We start from the raw sequence: 21,450 nt of genomic DNA on the forward strand, positions 1-21,450 counted from the left end.
AGTTCCATCCTGGACTATACACTGTATTCCAGGACCGCCTAGGGTACAGAGAGAAACACATTAATACACACCTGTAATTCCATCAGTCAGGAGGCAGAGAACTGTCACAAATTCGAGGCCAGCCTGATCTAGTCAGCCAGGTATACATAGTGAAACCTTGTATCAAACACACACACACACACCCCTTGTATAACTACCTCTTTATTACAGAAAACCAGGGTGGGACATGAGGAAGTCTACAAAGATTTACTGAATGCTTTCAAGGTCTACAAACCAGGTGTAGTGGCCCCAAACTGCAATCCCAAAAACTAGGAAGCTGAGGTAACTGGACTGCGGGAGTCCCAAGATTCGGCTATAGTATGAGGTCACGTCTCAAAAACAGAGGGGAAAAAGAAGAGGACATGAGTAAAAGAAGAGAGGAGAAGAGAGGGGAGAGAGGGAGAAAGGAGGGAGAACAAGGCTCACTTCCTTAAGGATTTGGAACTAAAACTCTTAGCAAACAGCCAGGTCACAATTTGAGTATTACACCACAAACGGGCATGTGTCAATGAAAACTGAGTAACTCAAATTTCCAACTTATTGTTTTAGTTAAGATATGACTCTCCACAAAAGAAAAACTGGAGGCAAAGGAATGATCTTATGAAATCCTGACAAATGAGACTACACAGACATCTACATGGAACACACTTTGCTTTTCCAATTCAGTTTTCATTCTTTCTTTTAATCTAAAAAAGAAAAGAAATGCACAAAGTTTTGGTGATTTCTTCAATCACACTGCCAATAAAAGAAATACAATGAAATGCCAAGGCTCCTGAGTGCCTTTTATGCAAATTCTTGATTCACTAAACTATAGATCAAGGTCACCTGTCACACATACGCATTTCCTACACAATAACAAACTCGAGGAATCACTTAATTACACTTCTGGCTTGTTCTCGGCTGAGTTCCCAGCATCAAACAGTACCTGAGCCCTGGGAAGTCCTTTATTTATTCCCTTCCCAAAATCAAACAGTACCTGAGCCCTGGGAAGTCCTTTATTTAATGTGCTGAATTTCAATATCTCAAGGTATAAGTCACTATTAAAAAACTTAAAGATCCCTTTTGGTGGTGAGGTGTGGGGACTGAAGAGATGGTTCAGGGGTTAAAATTATTGGCTGCTCTTCCAGAGGACCTGGGTTCAATTCCTAGAACCCACAACAGCTCACAACTGTGTATAACTTAACTTCCAGGACCCAACAGTTTCACAGAGATATACACGCAGGCAAAATACCAAAGCACATAAAATAAAATTAAAAAAAAATCCTCTGGGGACTAGAGAGGCGGCGTAGCAGTTAGGAGCACTTGCTGCTCTCCCAGAGGATGGGGGTTGGGGGGGCTAACAACTACTTTGTAACTCTAGCTCCAGGGAATCTGATGCAGTACCTACACTTACATGTACATATCCATATGCAGGCGCACACACCTATACATAATTAATAATAATAATAATAAATCTTTTAAAGATCCCTTCTAAGCCCTGAGCATAAATGATACTTTAAGATATAATAAGTCTATTTATATTTTTAAAAGTCCAGAATTAGCATAAAGTCAAAATTCAATTCACAAATAAGAATCCTAGTAAAAAAATTAAATATTCTTTTTACTAATATTACATGTTCTAACTAAAATTTCTCTTAGTCATTTCCCTTGCTGAAAAGAGAACATTTACAACATATACTTTTCTTGGTCAAATTATCAAAATATGAGACATATTAGAAGGCACAGTATGAAGAATAACATTCTAAAAATTACTTAGACTGTATCATAGGCCTAGTATAAGAGCTTTTGACACCAAAAGCTTGCAAGATCCAGTATTAAAAGAAACATCAGAAAGCCCCATTAGAAATTTATTTTTCTATCATCACATGTGGCTATAACCCAAAGGATTCTGATTATTAACCATGTAATTACAGCTATCAAACATTTCAGCTTCCATGCATGCTTAATGAGATGATTTCTTCCCAATTATCCTCACCACATAACTTTTTAATTATTTCTTTTATTTTTGAGATTATATTGTAATTACATCACCCCCTTCCCTTTTCTCCCTCCAAACCTCCCGTTTGCCCTTCTTTAAAAAGAAGTTTGGGAGTGGGAAGACGCTGCAGATGTCCCTCATGCTACCCGGGCTTGACCCTTCAGTTCCACAGCCAAGGACAGAGGGATGATAACATTCTAAGCCAGTGTTGACTGAGCCCCACATTTCTCCATGATACACTATTAAGCTTAAAAGAATTACAGTTTATCTGTAAATAAAACACAAATCCTAACTAATAGGTACCTACATGTAACTTCCTTGCCAGCCGGAATCTTTCCATAGTAATACTGACAGGACTGAGCTTGTTTATGGCAGTGCAGTAAATCCCTACAAGAGTCCAGGAACAGCAAGGGCACATCTGATTTAGGTCACTGTGCTTTATACAGATGAACTCCTCTAAGTTGCTTTTATGGCACAGCCAATCACTGTCTTCTATGTTGCCTAATCTTCCAAGCTGATAACTACAACTTAGAAGGGGTGAGGGCACTAACCAGATCTGGACCACAACAGACACATTTAGAAACACTCAAAGAAGTCAGGTGTTTCTGCAATCCCTGCACCTGGGAGACGGAGGCAAGAAGAGAAGGAATTTAAGACCGATGTCTACTACACAGTGAGTTCATGACTAGCTGGGGAGGGTGCTAGGAAACTTTATCTTTAAAGCAAAGTGTAGGGAAGAGAAAGGGAATGAGCCAGCAAAAGAAAGATGAACTGAAAGAAAGCTGCAATCCGTTTAAAGGAAGTCTGTCCACAACACTAGAACAAAGGAAGCACATTCTAAGAACCCTGTGTGTGGCTTTTTAAGTGTATGTATGTGCCATACTGTACTTTCCAGTAAGCTGGGGACCAGTAAGCTGGTCATTGAATTTCAGCAAACCCCAAATGCTTTTATTTAGAGAGAACTTGTTTCTGAGGATCACCAAATTTATACCAAATGACTGCCAACTACATTACTAATACATTACTAATAAAACTGACAGTCATATTACAGTCTCTAACAACTGGAACAAGGGGAAGAAGGGCAGGCAGAAATAAGCAGCGCAGCCCCAGGACCAGAGCCCTTTTGTATTCTTATTACTGGAGACTTCACGGGGTCTTTGTTACTAAAAGTTATATCTACTTTTACCATAGTAGAATTAAAACTCAAAAAACTACAGACTTTATTTAGAAAACAATAAAAAAAAAAACATGGTAACTTATGTAGCACCTTTTTTTGTTTTGGTTTGGTTTTGGTTTTTCTAGACAAGATTTCTCTGTAGCTTTGGAACCTGTACTGGAACTCACTCGGCAGACCAGGCTGGCCTCAAACTCACAGAGATCCTACTGCATCTGGCTCCCAAGTGCTGGGATAAAAGCATGCACCACCACTGCCCAGAGCTATGTAACACCTTAATGAAAATAAGTATGTCAAAAACAATCCAAACTTCTGTGAGGACAACTTTGTGTTCTCATTTGATTGAAAAAGTTCTCCCCTATGTAGACCAGGCTGCCTCAAACTTGTAATCCTTCTGCTTCTGTCTCCCAAATGCTGGGATAAAAATGGTACGCTACACAGAGCAAATACTCTTTTCAATTAGCAGTGGAAACGCCTCTTTAATACTAATTCAACTCATTTCTGAAACAGTTGCACTGTGAAACCTGAAACAACTTCAAATGAATATTCTACACACAGTTATCAAAGCTAACTTGTATATGTATTCTTTTCTAGTTTGTTGTTCTGGTATGTGTGTCTGTGAGAGGTGGAGAAAGACAAAGTCCCTCATTAAATGGAATCTGACATTTTGTACAGACTGGATGGCCAGTGAGCCTCCAAAGACCTGCTGGTCTTTGGACACAGGCACTAAAGTCACAGGCACACACCAGCTGTTTCCATGTGGGTGCTAGGAACCCACACTCAGGACTTCATTCTTGAATACCATTCATGCTACCCGCTGAACAATCTCCTCAACCAGTTTTCATTTTTTTGAGACAAGGGATTCTACAGACTAAAATGCTAGAAGTCATATAAATCTTCCTTATTCAACTTTCCAAGTGCCTCCACTCTGGATTTTGTAATTTGAATGGTTATCACATGTCTTTCTAAATGTCCTATTTCATGACATGGTAAGAAAAATAAAGACTCGTGTTTGTCAACAAAACCATCCATGTATTAAGACCAAGTATTAAGAAATATCAGTGTCAGGTTAGTAGACACAAGTTTTCCAAAATACTTTTTGCCTAAAAGTCGAAGATTATTATTATTATTGCTTAAAAACAAATAAACAAATAATAGTATCAATAGTCTTACTGAAGATAAAGGCTGCCTTCATTTCTGTCTGAGGAAACATCTACCATGTGCCACACCATCAGCTGCCCAAGTGGAAATAGTGTTGCATGAGAAAACAACAAGAGAGGTGATATGCATGCATAAAGGCCCTGCATTCAGTTCTCAGCCCAAGTAAACAAGGTCATTCAGTAATCCATACGTCCATCTATTTAAGAAACCAAGTCCTACCTTCAGAAACTACTCATTCTTTGCTAGACTATGCAGACATTCTTAATTTCACAAGAGTTCTTTCAGGTACCATGAACTCGGTCACTATTCAAATCAAGGACTAGACAATGTCAAAGCCACAGTGTTCCAACACATCAACTGTCCTCAAAGTTAAAGCACATGTAACTTTATCTGTCCTAATAATGCTACTTGCTTATACATCTCATGTGGGAATTTTAAGAAAATAAATTATTCAATCACAAAAAAAATTCATGTAATTATTCTTCAATACTGTAAATCAAGCAATTCAGTAACAGCTAATAATAGTAAAAGTATTACCATAAAAAGCAAAAATGATAGCATGGTAGGAGGTCTGCAAAAATATAATAAACATGAATATTTGATCTTAATTTGATTTCTACAGATAAATTAGAAGGAAATGGTTGTAGAAAAACAATTCATATAAACCAAATGAAGACTTGCTTCATTTACTACACACTTCAGTAAGCACACAGCAGACCACATCTTCCACACTGCTACGTTCACATGACTTATTTCCGTTTTCACCACGATCAAAATTCAGGTCTCACCAGAAGTCTACTGCCTAATGGCTTTGATTGGAAACAGGAAAATTTCTTCTTATATTGTATATAGGGTAAGTAAAGACAACTCCTCAAGGCCATTTAAAAGCTGTATTAAATGCCCATGACATTTCAGGAACTTTTTATAACTATACTTTGACGTAAGTACGAATGAGGATAGCACCGTATGTGGCTGATTTACTTAGGAGTAATATAGCTCGTGCCAAGGTAAAGACTTCACTAACTTCCAGGAGGCCTTGGGCTCAATCTTCAGGGCTGCAAATACAACAATATTACTACTTCATACTTAAATGTCAAAGACAAAAACAATATAAATTCAACTTACATTTGCATTGACATGTGTCAATTTAGTTACAGTGTTTATAGTACTTGTCTAATGGTTGTTTTCTCAGACTTGAAAGAAACCTACAGACTCAGGAAGTAAACAAAACCTACAGGTCTCATCAAACACTTCAAATAAACAAGAATCACCAGGCCCGTCCTCAAGGTTAATCCACACTGCTGGGTTAGCTAAGCTGCCTACAAGTTGAGCATAGGTATCACCTGTGTCCTGTCTCTGTGATTCAGCAGCTATGAGCAATCTGTCACCTACAGCCCTGTAAGAAATCCCAATAAATTCACTGCTTCACTAAGCTAGATTCGGTAAAATAATTTTTTTGGTCTGTTATCAGTGCCCTACATGAAGTGAACATTTGTTCATATCTCCCCAAGAAAAATCATACAATAATATTTAATCTAAAATGCTGTTATCATATTGGGTTACATTTGGATAGAAAATTTACCTAGGAAATTAAAAGGTAACCTGGTAAGGACAAACTTCAACTCATTTAAATATACTTTTAAAAAGTTACTAGCCGGGTGGTGGTGCACACCTTTAATCCCAGAACTCGGGAGGCAGAGACAGGCGGATCTCTGTGAATTTGAGGCCAGCCTGGTCTACAGAACAAGTTCCATGGCAGACTCCAAAGCTATAGGGAAAACTCTATCTCCATACAAAATTTAAAAAACAAAACAAAACAAAGAAGTTAATCTAGGGGATACAGACACTTCAGTTAAATGCACTTGTAGTTCTTCCAGAGGACCCAAGTTCAAACACTAGCATTAACGTAGGGCAGCCTACAACAACCTGTAACTACAGCTACAAGAGATGATACCCTCTTCTGATCTTAGGCAAGATCTCATACACATACACACACTAACTCTCTCTCTCACACACACACACACACATATGCTCTCTCACACACACACATACACATTCTCTCTCGCACACACTAACTCACACACTCACACTCTCACACATACACACTCACACATACTCTCACACACACACATTCTCTCTCATACACACACTCACACATACACATACTCTCACACATTCTCACACACACACACTAACTCTCTCTCACACACATACTCTCACTCACACACACATATACTCTTTCACACACACACACACACACACTCACTCACACACACATTCTCTCTCTCTCTCTCTCTCTCTCACACACACACACACACACACACACAGCTTTAAAATAAAAAGTCAAACTAGATCTGCACAAGAGCAAGCCAATTAGCTTTCCAGCATGGATGGAGGGGGCTCATGAGATTCAACTCTGAGCTGAGGAATAAGAGAGGGAGGGAGGCACTTTTATTCATGGTACTACTAGGTTGCCCATGCTCAAGTGGATGGCCCTACAACCACACACATGCAGGCAGCATCAACTGGACTCAATAGTTATAAAGAGGAGGATGAGGAGGAGAACATGAAGGTTGAAGGAAGTATTAGGAAGATCCAGAGGAAGTTAAAGGGGCATTGATATTAAGATACACTGTATATATGTATGAAATTGTAAAAGAATAAATTAAACATATTATAAAAATAATGGTCAAAGGGGCTAGAGAGGTAACTTAATGGTTCACTGGTAAAAACACTTGCCAAGCAATCCTAAAGACCAGAGTTTGGATACCAGCAACCATATAACAAGCCAAAAGATGAGTGTATCCCTGTGGCCCCAGCACCAAGAAAGGTAGGTTGACAAAGGATGGATGACCACTGCGGTTTGTTGGCTTCCAACCTAGAAGCTGAGGGTGGGGGTAGGGGGGTGCAGGACACAGCTGTAGGTTCAGGGAATGAAAGAGGACACTCAATGTCACCTTCCTCTGGCCTCCATGTTCACACACAGGCACAAACACATGAGCATACCCCATATTAAGATACATATACACACAAAATAACAAGAACAACAAAAAAGTCAAACTACAGATTGGGGAGACAGTTTAGTGAACAAAGTGCTTTCTGCAAAAGCAGGAAGTCCCGAGTCTAAACACCCAGCAGCCATGTAAGAGCCAGGCAGGCATGGCAGCTGCCTGTGATTCCAGTAGTGAGAGGAACAGACCAGGGATCCCTGGACTCAAGCTTGGTAGCCAGACTAGCCACAAAGGCAACTTCATCACTTATTTGGACTTTACTTAACAGATGTCAAAAGTGTGCGTGTGTGCACGCACGCACACACACACACACACGTTATGAAAATTAAATTATCTGCCAAATGTCCATTGGAAGGTAAAAAGATACCTCAAGCCCACCCACAATGAATTACACTGCTTTGGAAATAACCAGGAAGTACTACTATTTTAAAGATCTACCTGGTTTTTCCTCAAAAATAGTATGAAGATGTATATAATCAAACGTAAAGCAACCTTTCCAAAGGAAAAAAAAAAGACCTAAACACATCTTGAACTTGAAAATTTACTGAATATACTTGTTTTCCAGAGCACAGAAATATAAATGCACATAAATGATATTATGTATTTCTACTGTTATTTTAATAAAATACTTTTAAGGACATAAAAGTGGGCTGAAAACCTTTTCCTATGGGCTTCCAAATGGTACTGCACAAGTCTTCAGGCATCAGTCTACTCAACTCTCACATATAAAATGGCTGTCAAAACCAGAGTGCTCCTACACTAATCCATACAGACCTACTAAACATACCGTAAAGTCACTGGCTCTTGTCTCTGTACTTTGCTTTGATGTGGGCTTGAGACAGAGTCTTGCTATGTAGCCCATACAGAACTCAAACTGCTAAGGATACATTGAATCCTAAGACAGGAGCGCATATATGTAACACTAACACTATGGAGGCTGAAGCAGAACCACTGCTAATTCAAAGTCATTAAAGTACCAGGACAACCAGGGCTACACGAGGAAGATTTTGTCTCAACACAACAACAAAAAATAACTATTGTGAGGCAAAGAACATCATATACACCAAACTTAAATGACATTATCTTCTCTACATTTACCTCAGTAAACAAGACACTCTTTTTTTAAAAAAAAAATTATTTAAAATTATGTATACAGAGTTCTTCCTCCATGTTTGCCTTCAGGCCAGAAAAGGGCACCAGATCTCATTACTGATGGTTGTGAGCCACATGTGGTTGCTGGGAATTGAACTCAAGACCTGTGAAAGAGCAGTCAGTGCTCTTAACCTCTGAGCCATCTCATCTGGCCAGCCCAAGACACTCTTATTTAGTTGGCTGCTTAGGAGAAACATAACTATTGTCCAGTGCTTTCCTATTATTTTAGTCAAATGCCAAAACCAGTGGATTAGGCTGCCTAAGGATCTCAAGGTAGCCTGCTTCTCTTTTACTTTCTCTGATAATCATATTCAAGCCTCTACTTTCAGCGGCATGGAAAGTGTAATTTTCTTGTTGGTTTCCAGCTTCCACATACAGTCTCTAGAGTTGCAGGGGCCAGCACCGGCTGTTCCCCCATTTCACATTCACAGCTCCTAGAAAGAATCCAAGCCAAACCCTTCTCCAACACAGACTGTGGTTCACTTTGTTATTTATTTGTGCATATGTATAGTCTGCCTAAATGTATGTCTGTGCACTGCATGCATGTATGACTATATGACATGTAGGCCAGGAGATCCTCGAGAACAAAAGTTATAAGGGTTGAGAGCTGCCATGGATGTGCTTGCAGGAGCAGTGAGTGCTCGTAGCACTGAGCATCTCTCCAGCCCCTTGTGAGCTTTCCCAGACTGTGCAACACCTCAGTTGTTCTCAACTTACTTTAGACTTCAAATAAAGTTTGATGTTGAAGAAAATTCATTCTATTCTTTCTTCTTAGTTTAGAGTTCCTACAAATTTTCTAAATGAGTAACCTCACCTGTACTCACATCTCCCAAAGACTTTATGAAATTCCTTTCATTATACCATTCTCCCATTTTATTCATTATATATCTTTGAAGACAGAGCCTCACTATGTAGCCCAGATTGGCCCCAAGCTGACAATCTTCCTGACTTGGTCCTGTTTTCTTCCCATTCTTTAACTCTGCCTGTTAAACTTGCCACTGTGTAAACATATAAGGAGGAGCAAAAAAATCATCCACACCCAAATCCTTGGTCCGATGACCTCCGAGTTGCTTTTCTTTCCCTCCTCATTTCCTCTAAGTATGAATTCTGTTGTTATCATTAGGGCCCCACACAGAGTAGGGAAGACTAGCCCTGAGCTACAGTACAGCCCTGCCTCCTTTTCACTGTTTGTGTCTCAGTGTGTCTCAGTTACTGTCTCAGTAAGCTGCCCAGAGTGGTCTTGAACTCCCTCTGGATCCCAAAAGAGGATTTAGCTTGTGATGTTCCTGCCTCAGCCTCAAAAATAGCTGGGGTTACGTCTATGCCGCCAAACTCAGCCAGGAGGTATTGATTTTAGGTACAAAAAAATAAGCATTCTTAGAGAATATGGAAAAATACTGGGACTATGTTTGGGATTTCTGCACTGTGGAGAATGTTAAATAAAACATCTAACCAAGTATTTGCTAAAATTATAACAAATGTGCTTGTTAATTTGAATTGAGTTGTTGAAATAAATGTCCAAACAAAGCGCCAAAGAGTAGCTCTGAATGCAGGCAACAAACATTTGCCGTAATTGGTACAGACCTGCCAGTTGACCTGCGCAGCAGTTTGGCAATGCTTTCGTCTGAATTCTTACATTACTACTATTTCATAACTGGTATTTCCTATGTCAGTAAGAAAACAGAAATTGTGTGAGGCTACTAAGCAGGCTTCTCTTGGTTCTTCTACAAGAACCTTGTTTAAACTTCGGAAAGTACAGAGTTCTTTGTGAAATCCCAGAAATGGTGACCAAACACTACAAGCCAACAGGAAAGGGGCTTAGGGAATAGCTGCCACTAACTTTCTCATCTCTGACATACATTTCTTTTTCAGGCCCACCAGAAATCACTATCTGCACTGGGTCCAGTCTCCTCTGTTTTCTCGGAAGAGTCTCTACTCTGGATCCTTCTAAATAAGGTTAATATGACAGATTTTAATGAAATAGACCAGTCAAATAACTGTTATAGTAGAATGCATAATGCCAACAGGGTATTCACGCCTGCAATCCAACACTTGAAACTGCAGCAGACAGAAGGATACAAAGGTGTGTTGGCTGCCAGGAGCCATCTGTTGACAGCAACAATGTCTGAAATTGTAAATGTGCCTCCTAGATTGTGCTGTCTCTGAATTTTGTATTATTTTGAAAAAGTTTTAAGAACTTGTGATCATTTTTTAAATTTTCTATTTCTCAATAAAACAGCTAGACAAAATAAGAAGTTGAATGAGGTTAAATTTATTCTGAAGTAATCCCAAATACTTACCAAAAGGGAGATCAAGTCTCCCAAATACAAAAATAATCCTAAGGAAAACTATATCCTGCAGGTATGGCATGCGCGAAAATACCCACGACAGCGCCCCCTGACAACTGGAGTAGGAGGAGCACGATCCTCCCTAGAGGCCCCACTGAGGAGCGCACACTGAGGCTGGGGCAACTGCATTCACAAAGTGTCTGCAAACCCCAAATCACAAAATCAAAAGCAGATGAACAAAAGGTACCTACTGTGTAGTAAGTCTAAAGATGGAGCAGAACAGCAGTCTCAGCACTTCCAGCACAACCCAACAGCTGTCATCTAACCTGAGCCTGGAAACCTTCTCATCCTTAGTCATTGTGTAATCATGTGCATGAAAGACCCATGCTCTCCATAAAGCAAAAGCCACACAAGTAAAATACACAGTTCCCAAAAACTTAGAAACATCTAAAACCGGTGAAAATTGATTTCTATTTTCCTGGTGTTTAATACTTACCGCCTACTTAAATAAAGGCTGACCTCAAGTTAAATCAAAGACAATGCTCGAGTGGCCATGCTGGAGTCCAGCAATAGGAGGGCCGAAGCAGAAGTACTGAATTCCTGGACAGTGCTGCCAATACTGCCTGGCAATAAAGCAGTAGCATTTACCCCAAAACATAAAGAAAAAATTCAAACACCTCAGAGTGTATAGGCACTTGCTATAATCCCAACACTCAGGAAGGTTATACATAAATTCAAGGCCAGCCTGGGCTACAAAACAAGTCACTATCCCAAAACAACAAAAAGGAACCTTTAGTGAGCTTTGTCTAAGGGATTATATAATATCTGAACAACACTAAGGCTTACATTCAAACACAAACATAAAAATAATAAAAAGGAAAATAACTTCAAGAGATGGAAAAATGATCTTTCTCCCCCAAATGTTAACTCTAAAAACTTGGTTAAATGGAAATTATTTCCACCAGCTGAGTTCTAACTCCCGTCTTAGAAGAGACAGATGCTAACAGCACATGGTCTGTGTAAAACACAGGCCCACACCATTCAGACTCATGCAGCACTCAAGGTAAATGGTACCATTGGCAGCAAAACCAGGAACACAGTGTGACCAGTGTCTCTACAACTGTGTCACTGTAATTTCAGCAAATGCCAATTCACCTGGATTAATTATTTGTTTGTTGAGTTATTTTTCAGGATGTTGGAGATCTAATTGCAGGCCCTTGAGCACCTGAGGCAGGTGTTTTTCCACTGAGCAGAGTCAGGCAGATCTCTGTGAGTTTGAGACCAGCCTGGTCTACAAGAGCTAGTTCCAGGACAGGCTCCAAAGCTACAGAGAAACCTTGTCTCAAAACACCAAAAAAGAAATATATATATATTTATTATATATATATTTATAATAAATATTTATTTATGTAATATATATATATATAGAGAGAGAGAGGGGGGGGGGTAGTAGTGGCACATGTCTTTAATTCCAGCACTGGAGAGGCAGAAAAATCTGTGAGTTCACGGCCAGCCTAGTCTACAGAGAAAGTTCCAGGACAGTCAGAGCTCCACAGTGATTATTCTGTTTCCTCTTTAGCTCCCCAGTGTACTTACACAGACAGACATTCTTAATTTTCCCCCAGAGAGGTCTCTGTAATCAGTTAGATCTAGCTACCTGTCTATCAGTACAAAGGATCACCCTCCTCTTCAGCAACTGTCAGATGGCAGGGGGCGAACATCCCATAATTACTCTACCTGTACCACATAAGCATATAAGCATATTTTTGTTTTGTTTTTAAGATAGTGCATCCCAAAGATGTAGCCCACAGTTACAGCAACTGGCCTGCCTCGGTTTCCCAGATGGTAGGATTCCAAGAAGCAACTTTCAGAATGGCACGTTTCTCAGTCTGCTGCACAGTAACTGGAGCAGAGCCAAGTTTAGACGACACAGGTTCACCTAGCCCGTGCCGCCGGACCTGCTGCTTTAAAGGTCAATGACAGATATTGGTGATCTGGTGCTCATGTTTTCTAGGAACCACATGTGCTTGCCTTCCTCAAAGTTTAATATATGTTATCTAGTACTGGATTTCTCAAGAGCCTTTAAAATATTGTTATGTATTGTGAATTTCTTAAAAGTATGTATGACATTTCCCAAACTTATTTGGCTATAGTTCTTTGACAGAATCTCCTACAGACGTCACAACCTGAGAAGTAAATTACTAGTGAATGGTATGGGGTGGATCCAAAAATTCCTAACAATTATTTAAGCAAGCTATAAGCTATGACCTATGAAAGACATGCAGTCAAAGTGAGTTAATGTTTGGGACATGTTCTTTAGCTGTCTTCTGGATTCCTTTGAGATTTCAATGTAAGCTGTTTCTGTCACTCCCAGAAAAAAAAAATAGAAACAAGTTTGGGAGGGGGGGTGATTCATGAACCTTCTGATGACATACCAGTCTCCTTTATTTTTAAATCAATTTTAAATACAATGCTGTATTATGAAGTACCATTAATCATATAGAAGTCTCTTTTTCATATTTTAAATAAATTACATTCTCACAAAACAAATATTTGGTCTTCTCAATTCATTTCATAGAATATAAAAATCAGAAACTTTTTTTTTAATTGGCTTTACTACCTGTACTAACACTGGACTTCTAGATTAATGCAAACCCCCTACCTTAGCCTCCCAGGTAGCTAAACACAACACAAGCACGTATAAGAACCCAACTTCTAGGAGTTTTTAGAAAGCAATGAATTTCACATTTGATAGGAGTCACTGCTAGAAAAACGAGCTCTGCTTCCACTCTAAATGGGGCAATGTGAACACCAAGGAGAAAAGAAACCCAGTTTTAAACGTACTTCAACGCAGCAAAGTGTGGTAATGGAAGCACTATGGAGGCAGGGGCAAGGTCAATGGAGCTCAAGGCCTGCCTGTTCTCCAGATGGACATAGCAAGATGTGTGTGTGTGTGTGTGTGTGTGTGTGTGTGTGTGTGTGTGTGTGTGTGTGTGAGAGAGAGAGAGAGAGAGAGAGAGAGAGAGAGAAATAGAGAGAGAGAGAGAGACTGACTTCTAGAGTGACTATAAAACACAGACCACAAGGATGGTGAGGATTGCTGAAACCCAACCTACCTGAGCCCACTCACAACTTAGCACATTTTCCGGAAGATGTCCATGGGAACTCATACCCTCCTGTCTATAGACACTAGTCTCCCCCTCACTTCCGTTCTCCAGTCAACTGTACTAACACTTAAATCTGCTAAAGTTTTGAAAGGTATTTCCCAAATCAAAATAATACCTTCACGGCAAAGTATAAAATTATTCCACATTTTTGCTTCTACTGGACACGGTGGCACATGCTTTTAATCAGGAGGCAGAGGACTTGTGTGAATTCAGGACAACCTGGTCTACACCCAAACAGGGCTCCAGATAGGACCTAAAGGTCCTAGACTCATCTGCAATTCTTTCAGGAGGACATGAACTTGATTTATTTTCTTGTTGAATACATTGATTTTTAAAGCAAAAGAGATTCTGTATACTTTTAGTATTTTCCCAAAATTAAGAATTCCAGTAAGTTAAGGTACTGGCATACACTTGTAACACCAGCACTCTGAAGGCAGAGGTGGAGGGGAACAAAAATTTCAAGGCCAACCTGAGCAATCCTGGGCTATATAGCAAGACTTGTTCCAAAAGAATTTTCTTAAATAAATATTATTATGTAGGGCAAATCGTGTATATAAAAGTACAAAGCACACGCATACCAAGTTATTAATTATGTTATAGAAAGCTGCAAAGGAAGAATTTCTATCACCTTTCCCTTTACTCGTTTTTGCTTTGGAAACCATTCCACGCTCCTTCCGAAACAAACGTGCATATCACAAGAGTGATTCTACCTTTTTTGTTTTGTTTCACACTTTATAGTTTTTAAGTGAACTATATGTTTTTCTGTGACTCTACTTTCAAAGATACATCCTAAGTTCCTCATCAGATATGATATACAATCAACAGCTTCTCAAACTGGGCAGTCTTGTAGAACAATCTTGGATTCACATGCAGAGGAAGATCTCTCCACAAAGACGTGGACAGAATGGGAAGCAAAGGCATTCACATTATACTCTGCACAAGAAAGAATAGGGTATTTGAAACACTAAGGAATTTTGTCAAAATGTACTATAACTTATACACTTATACTGTGGGGGTAAAGAAAAAGGTGCTACATTAAATGCATTAACATTCAAACAGTATTGGTTCCTGATAAAATGCCAATCGATATCATAAGCACATAATTTCCTAGTCCACTCTTGCTATGCAATCACAGGCCAACCTAGCACTTCTCCAGTCACCCAGCCTTCAGCACTGCTACGGCCTGTCTCACAATCTCACAATGCCAATCCCAGACCTCCTTGGTGGGTTAGCACCATCAAAAACACAACTCTAAACTTTTCCAGAACATTAAATCTCAACAAAATATGAGATACTCTCTGGTAAACAAAGGTACATATCTATTGTTAATAAAAATTATAATAATTTTCGTATTGATACACGCTACTTCAAAACTGAAAACTGAAATGGTAACTGCAGGAGGATAAATAGTGTGTCTATTATTACCCCAGCTATATGGAGCGCTGACCTCTACGTGTTCTTGTCCTTTCATTCTCTCTCTCTCTCTCTCTCTCTCTCTCTCTCTAACACACACACACACACACACACACACACACACACGTAAAAAGAATGTTTAAACTATGTAGATCTATAACTAATCCATAGCATTAACCTTGTAAACAACTCATATGCAACTTTACATAAACGGCACTTTGGGTAGCTGCAAATCCTATCCGCTTTGAGATCTCAACTGTGGTAAGACAGAGAAAGAAAGAAGAGAGAAAGAGGAAGAAAAACAACCCATTACAGGATGTTGACAAGTAACTACCAAAGTTTAAATATATATTGGTTAACACACCACACACCACTAAAGTGTTACACTAGGTTCCTCCAATGCCAGGGTACTTTGGTTTTCCATTTGAACCTACTCAACTAGTATGAGTTTAGTATAAGACCATACTAATTCTCATATCCTCTCCACAATCAAAAGAAACTCTATGCTGGCTCCTCTCTTAAAGCAGCCATCATCTGGTCTCAGACCCACAACCGTCCTCCAATCCAAGCCTAGTTTCACTTGGACAGATGACAGGTGTCTCCCTTTACAGTTACAAACCCATCAACTAGTCTCCAATTACCAAAAATAAGCCAGAAAGGTCAACAGAGTTCTGGTAATATGCCTAGGGTACCATATACCTAAAAGCTGTCAGTGGCAACCCAGTTCCCCAAACGAGGCTGTTTACAGACTCACAAAAGCTAGGTTACTTGAGTCTTAGAATACCTATTTTTCAAGAACTATTTCTAGCAGAACTATGAAATGTTTTAACTGCCATTCACAAATGGAATATAAAGATTATCACTACGTTCTCCCAACATGCCAAACTAGACTCAATGAAGGCAGGACTCCATCTACCTTGCTTGTCTATTTTCCCAGTACCCAGTATCCATGAGACACTTAACACCTATGAAGTTGGGAGAGGGGAAACATGCCTATAATTCCAGCAGTTGAGACCAAGACAATAAGTTACTACACTTTGAGGCCAGTTCTGGCTCTATAATGAACTCAAGATCAGCCTCAAATACACAGGGAACCTTTTCCTTTACAAAAAAAACAAAACAAACAAACAAACAAAAAAGCCAGTCAGGTGGGTGGTGGTGCACACTTTTAATCCCAGGAGTCGGGCAGCAGAGACAGATGGATCTCAGTGAGTTTGAGGCCAGCCTGGTCTACAAAGTGAGTTCCAGGACAGCTAGAGCTATTACCCAGAGTTGTAACAGCTGGGTCAAAAACAAACAATAAAAACAACAGCAAGTCTAAAAATGAGAGAAATCATAGAAGCAATCTTTCATGGGATGTTCCCAAAATTCTCAAAAGAAAGTATATCTGCTAAAACTAGAGAAACGGCATTATTTGTTACAGCCTACACTAGAAAAGATGACTGACAACTACTTACTCTACACTGAAAAATAAGACCAATAAACTCTAAGTGATACCTACAGTGGAAACATTTTCACTAAAGAGAAACAAAAGCTGCAGTCAGACTTGGTAGCACAGGCCTAGCTCCTGGGAGCTTTCCCTCATTTAGTTCAATCCCTCAAACAAGAGATAAAGCGAGGTAAGAGGTTTCCCTCCAATACCATGGTCAGTGAAAATCTTAATCCTAGAAGAAACCTTAGATACTAAATTATCAAAGGGATTGGCCCCATCTTCACAGTAATATAAATAAGCCATCAACCTAATGGCAACTCAAATTTTGCATAATTATAAACTTAAGGAGATAAAGTTATAAATTTTAGTCTATTTTTTCTTTTTTCCTTTTGTTTGTTTTGTTGTTGTTGTTACTGTTTTTGGCTTTTTAAGACAGGGTTTCTCTGTGTAACAGCCCTAGCTATCCTGGAACTAGCTCTTGTAGACCAGGCCGGCCTTGAACTCACAGAGGCCTGCCTGCCTCTGACTCCCAAGTGTTGGGATTAAAGGTGTGTGCCACCACGCCTGGCTTGATTTAGTCTATTCTGGCTAATTTAGTCTGCTGTGAGTTGAAAGTTAGAACTGAGAGTGAGGCATGGTAGGTAATGCTTGTAAGCGTGGCACTAGTGTGGCTGAGACAGAAGGATGGGAACAAACTTGAGGCCTGCCTGAGGGAAAATGTGAGACCGTTTCAAAAAAAGAAAAACAAGAGAAGAAAATATTATAATTGACAACCGCCAGAGTATTTCATTTTTATGACTTTTACTACCAAAGTAAAGTGAGCATGGAATGCTCTAACTTTCCAAGTGTCCGACTTTTTAAAAATCAGAGAGCCTTCCACTATTCAACCCATTTTCACTTCTTCTGGACTGGAAGCTTGCAGAAACTTATTTCTATTATTAATTTCTGTAAATGTACTATTGCCATTTTATTCTGCCAAAGACTTAGGAAGTATGACTTTCCAAAACACTCTCCTATCAAGCCACTAATGCCAGAAGTGAGTTCATTGCCATCTGCTGTCCCCGTCCTGTCCTCCCTTGTAGACACACCCACACTTCCTTGAATGAAGCTTCTATCAGGAAAAAGCTGGTTCTACTCTGGACACTACAGAACAGTCTCTTAGGATGCTACTGCACAGAATGAATGAACCGTATTGGCCATATTACAGATGTACTACCCCTGCTTATAGAGTTTCTGAAAACGGATACTGTTTATTGTTCAGCTGAAAACGTACAAATAAGGTTAAGAACAAGCAACAGTGTATTTGACAGGTCCTCTTGAAGAAGGTGCGGTCTGACTTTCTTTCGAAGACCATAAAAAGATCCTCAAGAGTTTCCAGGACGCCATCACTGTGACCCATCATACCCATAAACACTGCCGGACGAACTCGCTGCCTTAAAACGCAAGTTCCTCTTTATATTTAAAGAACTTATATTTGAATATAGTGAAGTAATGAATGACCACTGCCTGTGGCCTCTTAAAAGTAACGTGGGAAGGGGAACCTTAAGAAAATTCTAATTGAAAAAAAAAAAGTGAAAAGTTGTTTTCCATGCTGTAAAAAGACTGGAAAAGATTTATCCCTGCAACTTCCCCTCCCCTTTTGCTGGTCAGAGTAAAAACTGCAAGTAGGAAAATTAATACCACCCCATCCTTTGAGTCATAGCCTTCGAAAGAAGACAGTCTGTCGTGAGGGGCACAGATGCTCCCCTGTCTCTTGAGAAAGGGCCACTTGTCCCCGTCTAAATGAGAACCTCACTTCTGCAAGCCCACTCCTGCCCAAGCCGCTGGCTCGTATCACTGGGACAGCGGGGTCTGCTGGGCTGGGGACGCGGTCCTCTCTCTTGCTATGGGGCCCGGGGAAGGACCTGGCACACGGTCCTTCTCCCGGGCCTGAGACTCAACACTCCACCGAGCGCTGGCACCGACGGTCCGGCCGGAGGCTGCCGCGCGGCGGGCGCAGGAAGAGCAGCCGCCAGGGCCGGAGGACGGCGGCGTCCACGCGGCAGGAGAAGACGGCGGCCGGAGGCGCGAGGCTGCGAGCCGACCGGCGGGCACGCGCGCCCTCGGGAGAGCCGTCCGCTGGGGGTCTTCTGGCCGGTCGCCCCCCGCGACCCCACGAGCCACACAAAGACCGGCGGCTGCGCGCGGAGGCCGCCGCCAGCCCCCCGCCAGCCCCCGCCGCGCCGCCGCCTTTGTCTGCGGGCCTCGGCCTCCCCGCTCCTTACCCGCGTGAGTAGCGGTCTCATCTGCTCGCCGGCCCCGTCCGCCTCCATGATCCCGCCCCGGGGACCCTGGGAGGGCCGCGGCCGAAACGGGCACGCGGCGGGCGAGCCTGTGCGGAGCGCTGGCCGCCGACAGCGGCGCCGGCGCCGGGAACGGGCTGCGGGCGCGGAGCGGTCTCCGGCGGCGAGGCAACGGCGTGCCGCGAGGACTGAGGCGGCCGGAGGACGCGGCGCGGAGGAGGCAGCCGCGCCGGGTCGGGGGCGGGGCGGAGGTGGGGAGGGGGCGGGGCTGAAAGCCGGGGGAGGGGCGCACCCAGGCACGCCCCCCTGGAGCACGCCCCCCTGCCGGTTTGGCTCTACGGCCGGCGTCGAGCGACCCGCCTCCCGTGACTCGGCTGCCCGGAGAGGGGGCGGAGGGAGGAGGGAACAGACATTCGTGTCAGCCAATCAGTGACTCCGGAGGTTCTGCACGCCCCCGCCCTCCTTTACCCCCGGTCAGTTTCCCGGAGGCCCCGCCCCTCTTTGTAAAGGCTTCATTGACCCGGGCTAAGAGAGTGGAACTCAGTTTTTCGGATCGGAAGTTCTACAGACTTTGAAAGTGGAGTGGGGTCACCAGCCCGGCGGACTCCGCACCACGTGTTTTACAAGCAGGAGGGAAACGGGACGACGCCCGATTCATTCTCCGCCTCTGCAAGTTTCTCTCCTAGACGTAACTCTCGATCATGTGCCCATAAACGAGGGGATACACTTGCCCACTTGCCCTGTGTGCTCCCTGCGCTGGCCTAGTACCAAGGTCCTTCCCACTATTGGGCACCCTATAGGGCACGTGTCAAATATCCAGGTGATGAATCCATTTCTGTCCCTCTGTCCCAAGGTGCTTGGCGCGTTTTGTGCTTCTTATCACTATTGCTAACGAGGTTCTCGGGATGTTAATAAGGACAATAAAAGGTTGATTTGAGAACAGCTGAATCAGACAGGGGAAGGAAATACTTACCGGCAGGTCAGGAGCACACCTCTTGCCCGTACTTAGCAGGATATTAGTAAAGCCCATTGTCAACAACACATAGAAAGTGTACTGGATGGCTGTTCCTGCTTTGAGTCCTAGACCCCCTTTTGTTCTAAATCTCCCAGAGAGGTACGGGTAGGCTGGCAGTTGGCTGTGACTAATTGTCCAAGAGCAGATGTGTTTCCGTTAATAGCTACCATTTGAAGAGACCTGCAATTACAGACGGTGACATTTCGCAAATATGTTTCGTCTCTTAATACTACAGAGTATGCCTGCTGTGTGGTTTAACTGTGTCCCCCAGAAAACTAGATTGAAAACTTAATCCCCAGTGCAATGTTGAGAGATGGGGTATTTAGGACATGGGGTTTCACAGGCTCGTGAGCATATTAATGTTTGTAGCCCGGGGGTCTGGTACTGCGAACGCAACTCTTGCTCTCGCGCCCATGTCATTAGTTAGCCTTTCTGCTTTCAGATTTGGGTTGATACAGGAAGAAGTCTCTCTCACCAAACGCCGCCCTCCCGCCTTAAGCTCCACCGCCTGGAGAACTGTGAGAAATACGGCTTTTCTATATAAATGACTCAGATTGCTTTGTTCTGTATAACCACACCAAATAGAGCAGGTTAGTGTTGTGCCCCCATTTTACAGATGAGGAAGGAGAGAATAGAACAAATCACTAGGAGTTCTAGTGAGTAGAAGAGCTCTTCTGAACCATTCTAAGGCCTCACTAAGCATGATTCAAAAGAATCTCAGTAGAGGAATAAAGAGAAATGAAAAAAATCAAGAAAAGGAATAATTGATTAATTGATTGATTGATGACATTGTTTCTCCTGTATGAGGAGCTTAAACTAGTGCCTCACTCCTGCTAGACAAGCATTCTACCACTGAGCAACATCCCCCAACCTATGAATTCACTTTATACTGAAGAAGGGTAGAAGGCCTGCTAGAGAAAGCACTTGCCCAGCAAGCATGAGAACCAAGTTCACATCCCTACTACTTGCACGATGGCCAGGCAGATGCTGCAGTTAGCTGTCACCGTAGTACTTGGGAGTCAGAGACCAGTGATCCGCCAACCAAGCTAGCTAGCTAGACTAGCCCATTGTATGGTCTGGGTCCAACTGGGAAACCCAATCTCAACCAATAAAAGTAGAAAGTGATGGAGGAGAACACCAACTCATCTGCTTGCACACACATATGTACATGTGTCTCCACTTATGAGACAGATATGCAAACATACACACCCAACAAAGTTATACACATGCACAGCAAAAAGTAAAAATGTCTTCTCAACCCTCTTAGAGCAAAGTGTATAATATCAAAGCTGGAGAGGACAAGTCAATGGAGAGAAAAGACCCCAAGAGAAGCCCAAG

At 41.9% G+C, this 21,450-nt stretch overlaps 1 protein-coding gene across 7 annotated transcripts in view; it reads right to left on the minus strand.

The window, feature by feature from the left end:
• The window catches only part of Slc4a7 (solute carrier family 4 member 7), an 84,932-nt gene extending 65,686 nt beyond the window's left edge, over window positions 1-19,246 (minus strand). For 2 of the 7 annotated variants that reach the window (XM_085687911.2, XM_085687910.2), the window contains exon 1: window positions 19,080-19,246. In XM_085687911.2, coding sequence (XP_085544037.1) covers window positions 19,080-19,127 — 48 coding nt within the window. In that variant the 5' untranslated portion in view covers window positions 19,128-19,246. The remainder of the gene's footprint in view (window positions 1-19,079) is intronic. The other 5 variants (XM_085687909.2, XM_085687908.2, XM_085687913.2 and 2 more) reach the window with 4 other exon arrangements.
• Between the last annotated feature and the right edge of the window lie 2,204 nt (window positions 19,247-21,450).

Source organism: Myodes glareolus, chromosome 5 (genome assembly GCF_982192425.1).
Source record: "Myodes glareolus chromosome 5, mMyoGla1.1, whole genome shotgun sequence".
Taxonomy (NCBI): Eukaryota; Metazoa; Chordata; class Mammalia; order Rodentia; family Cricetidae; genus Myodes; species Myodes glareolus.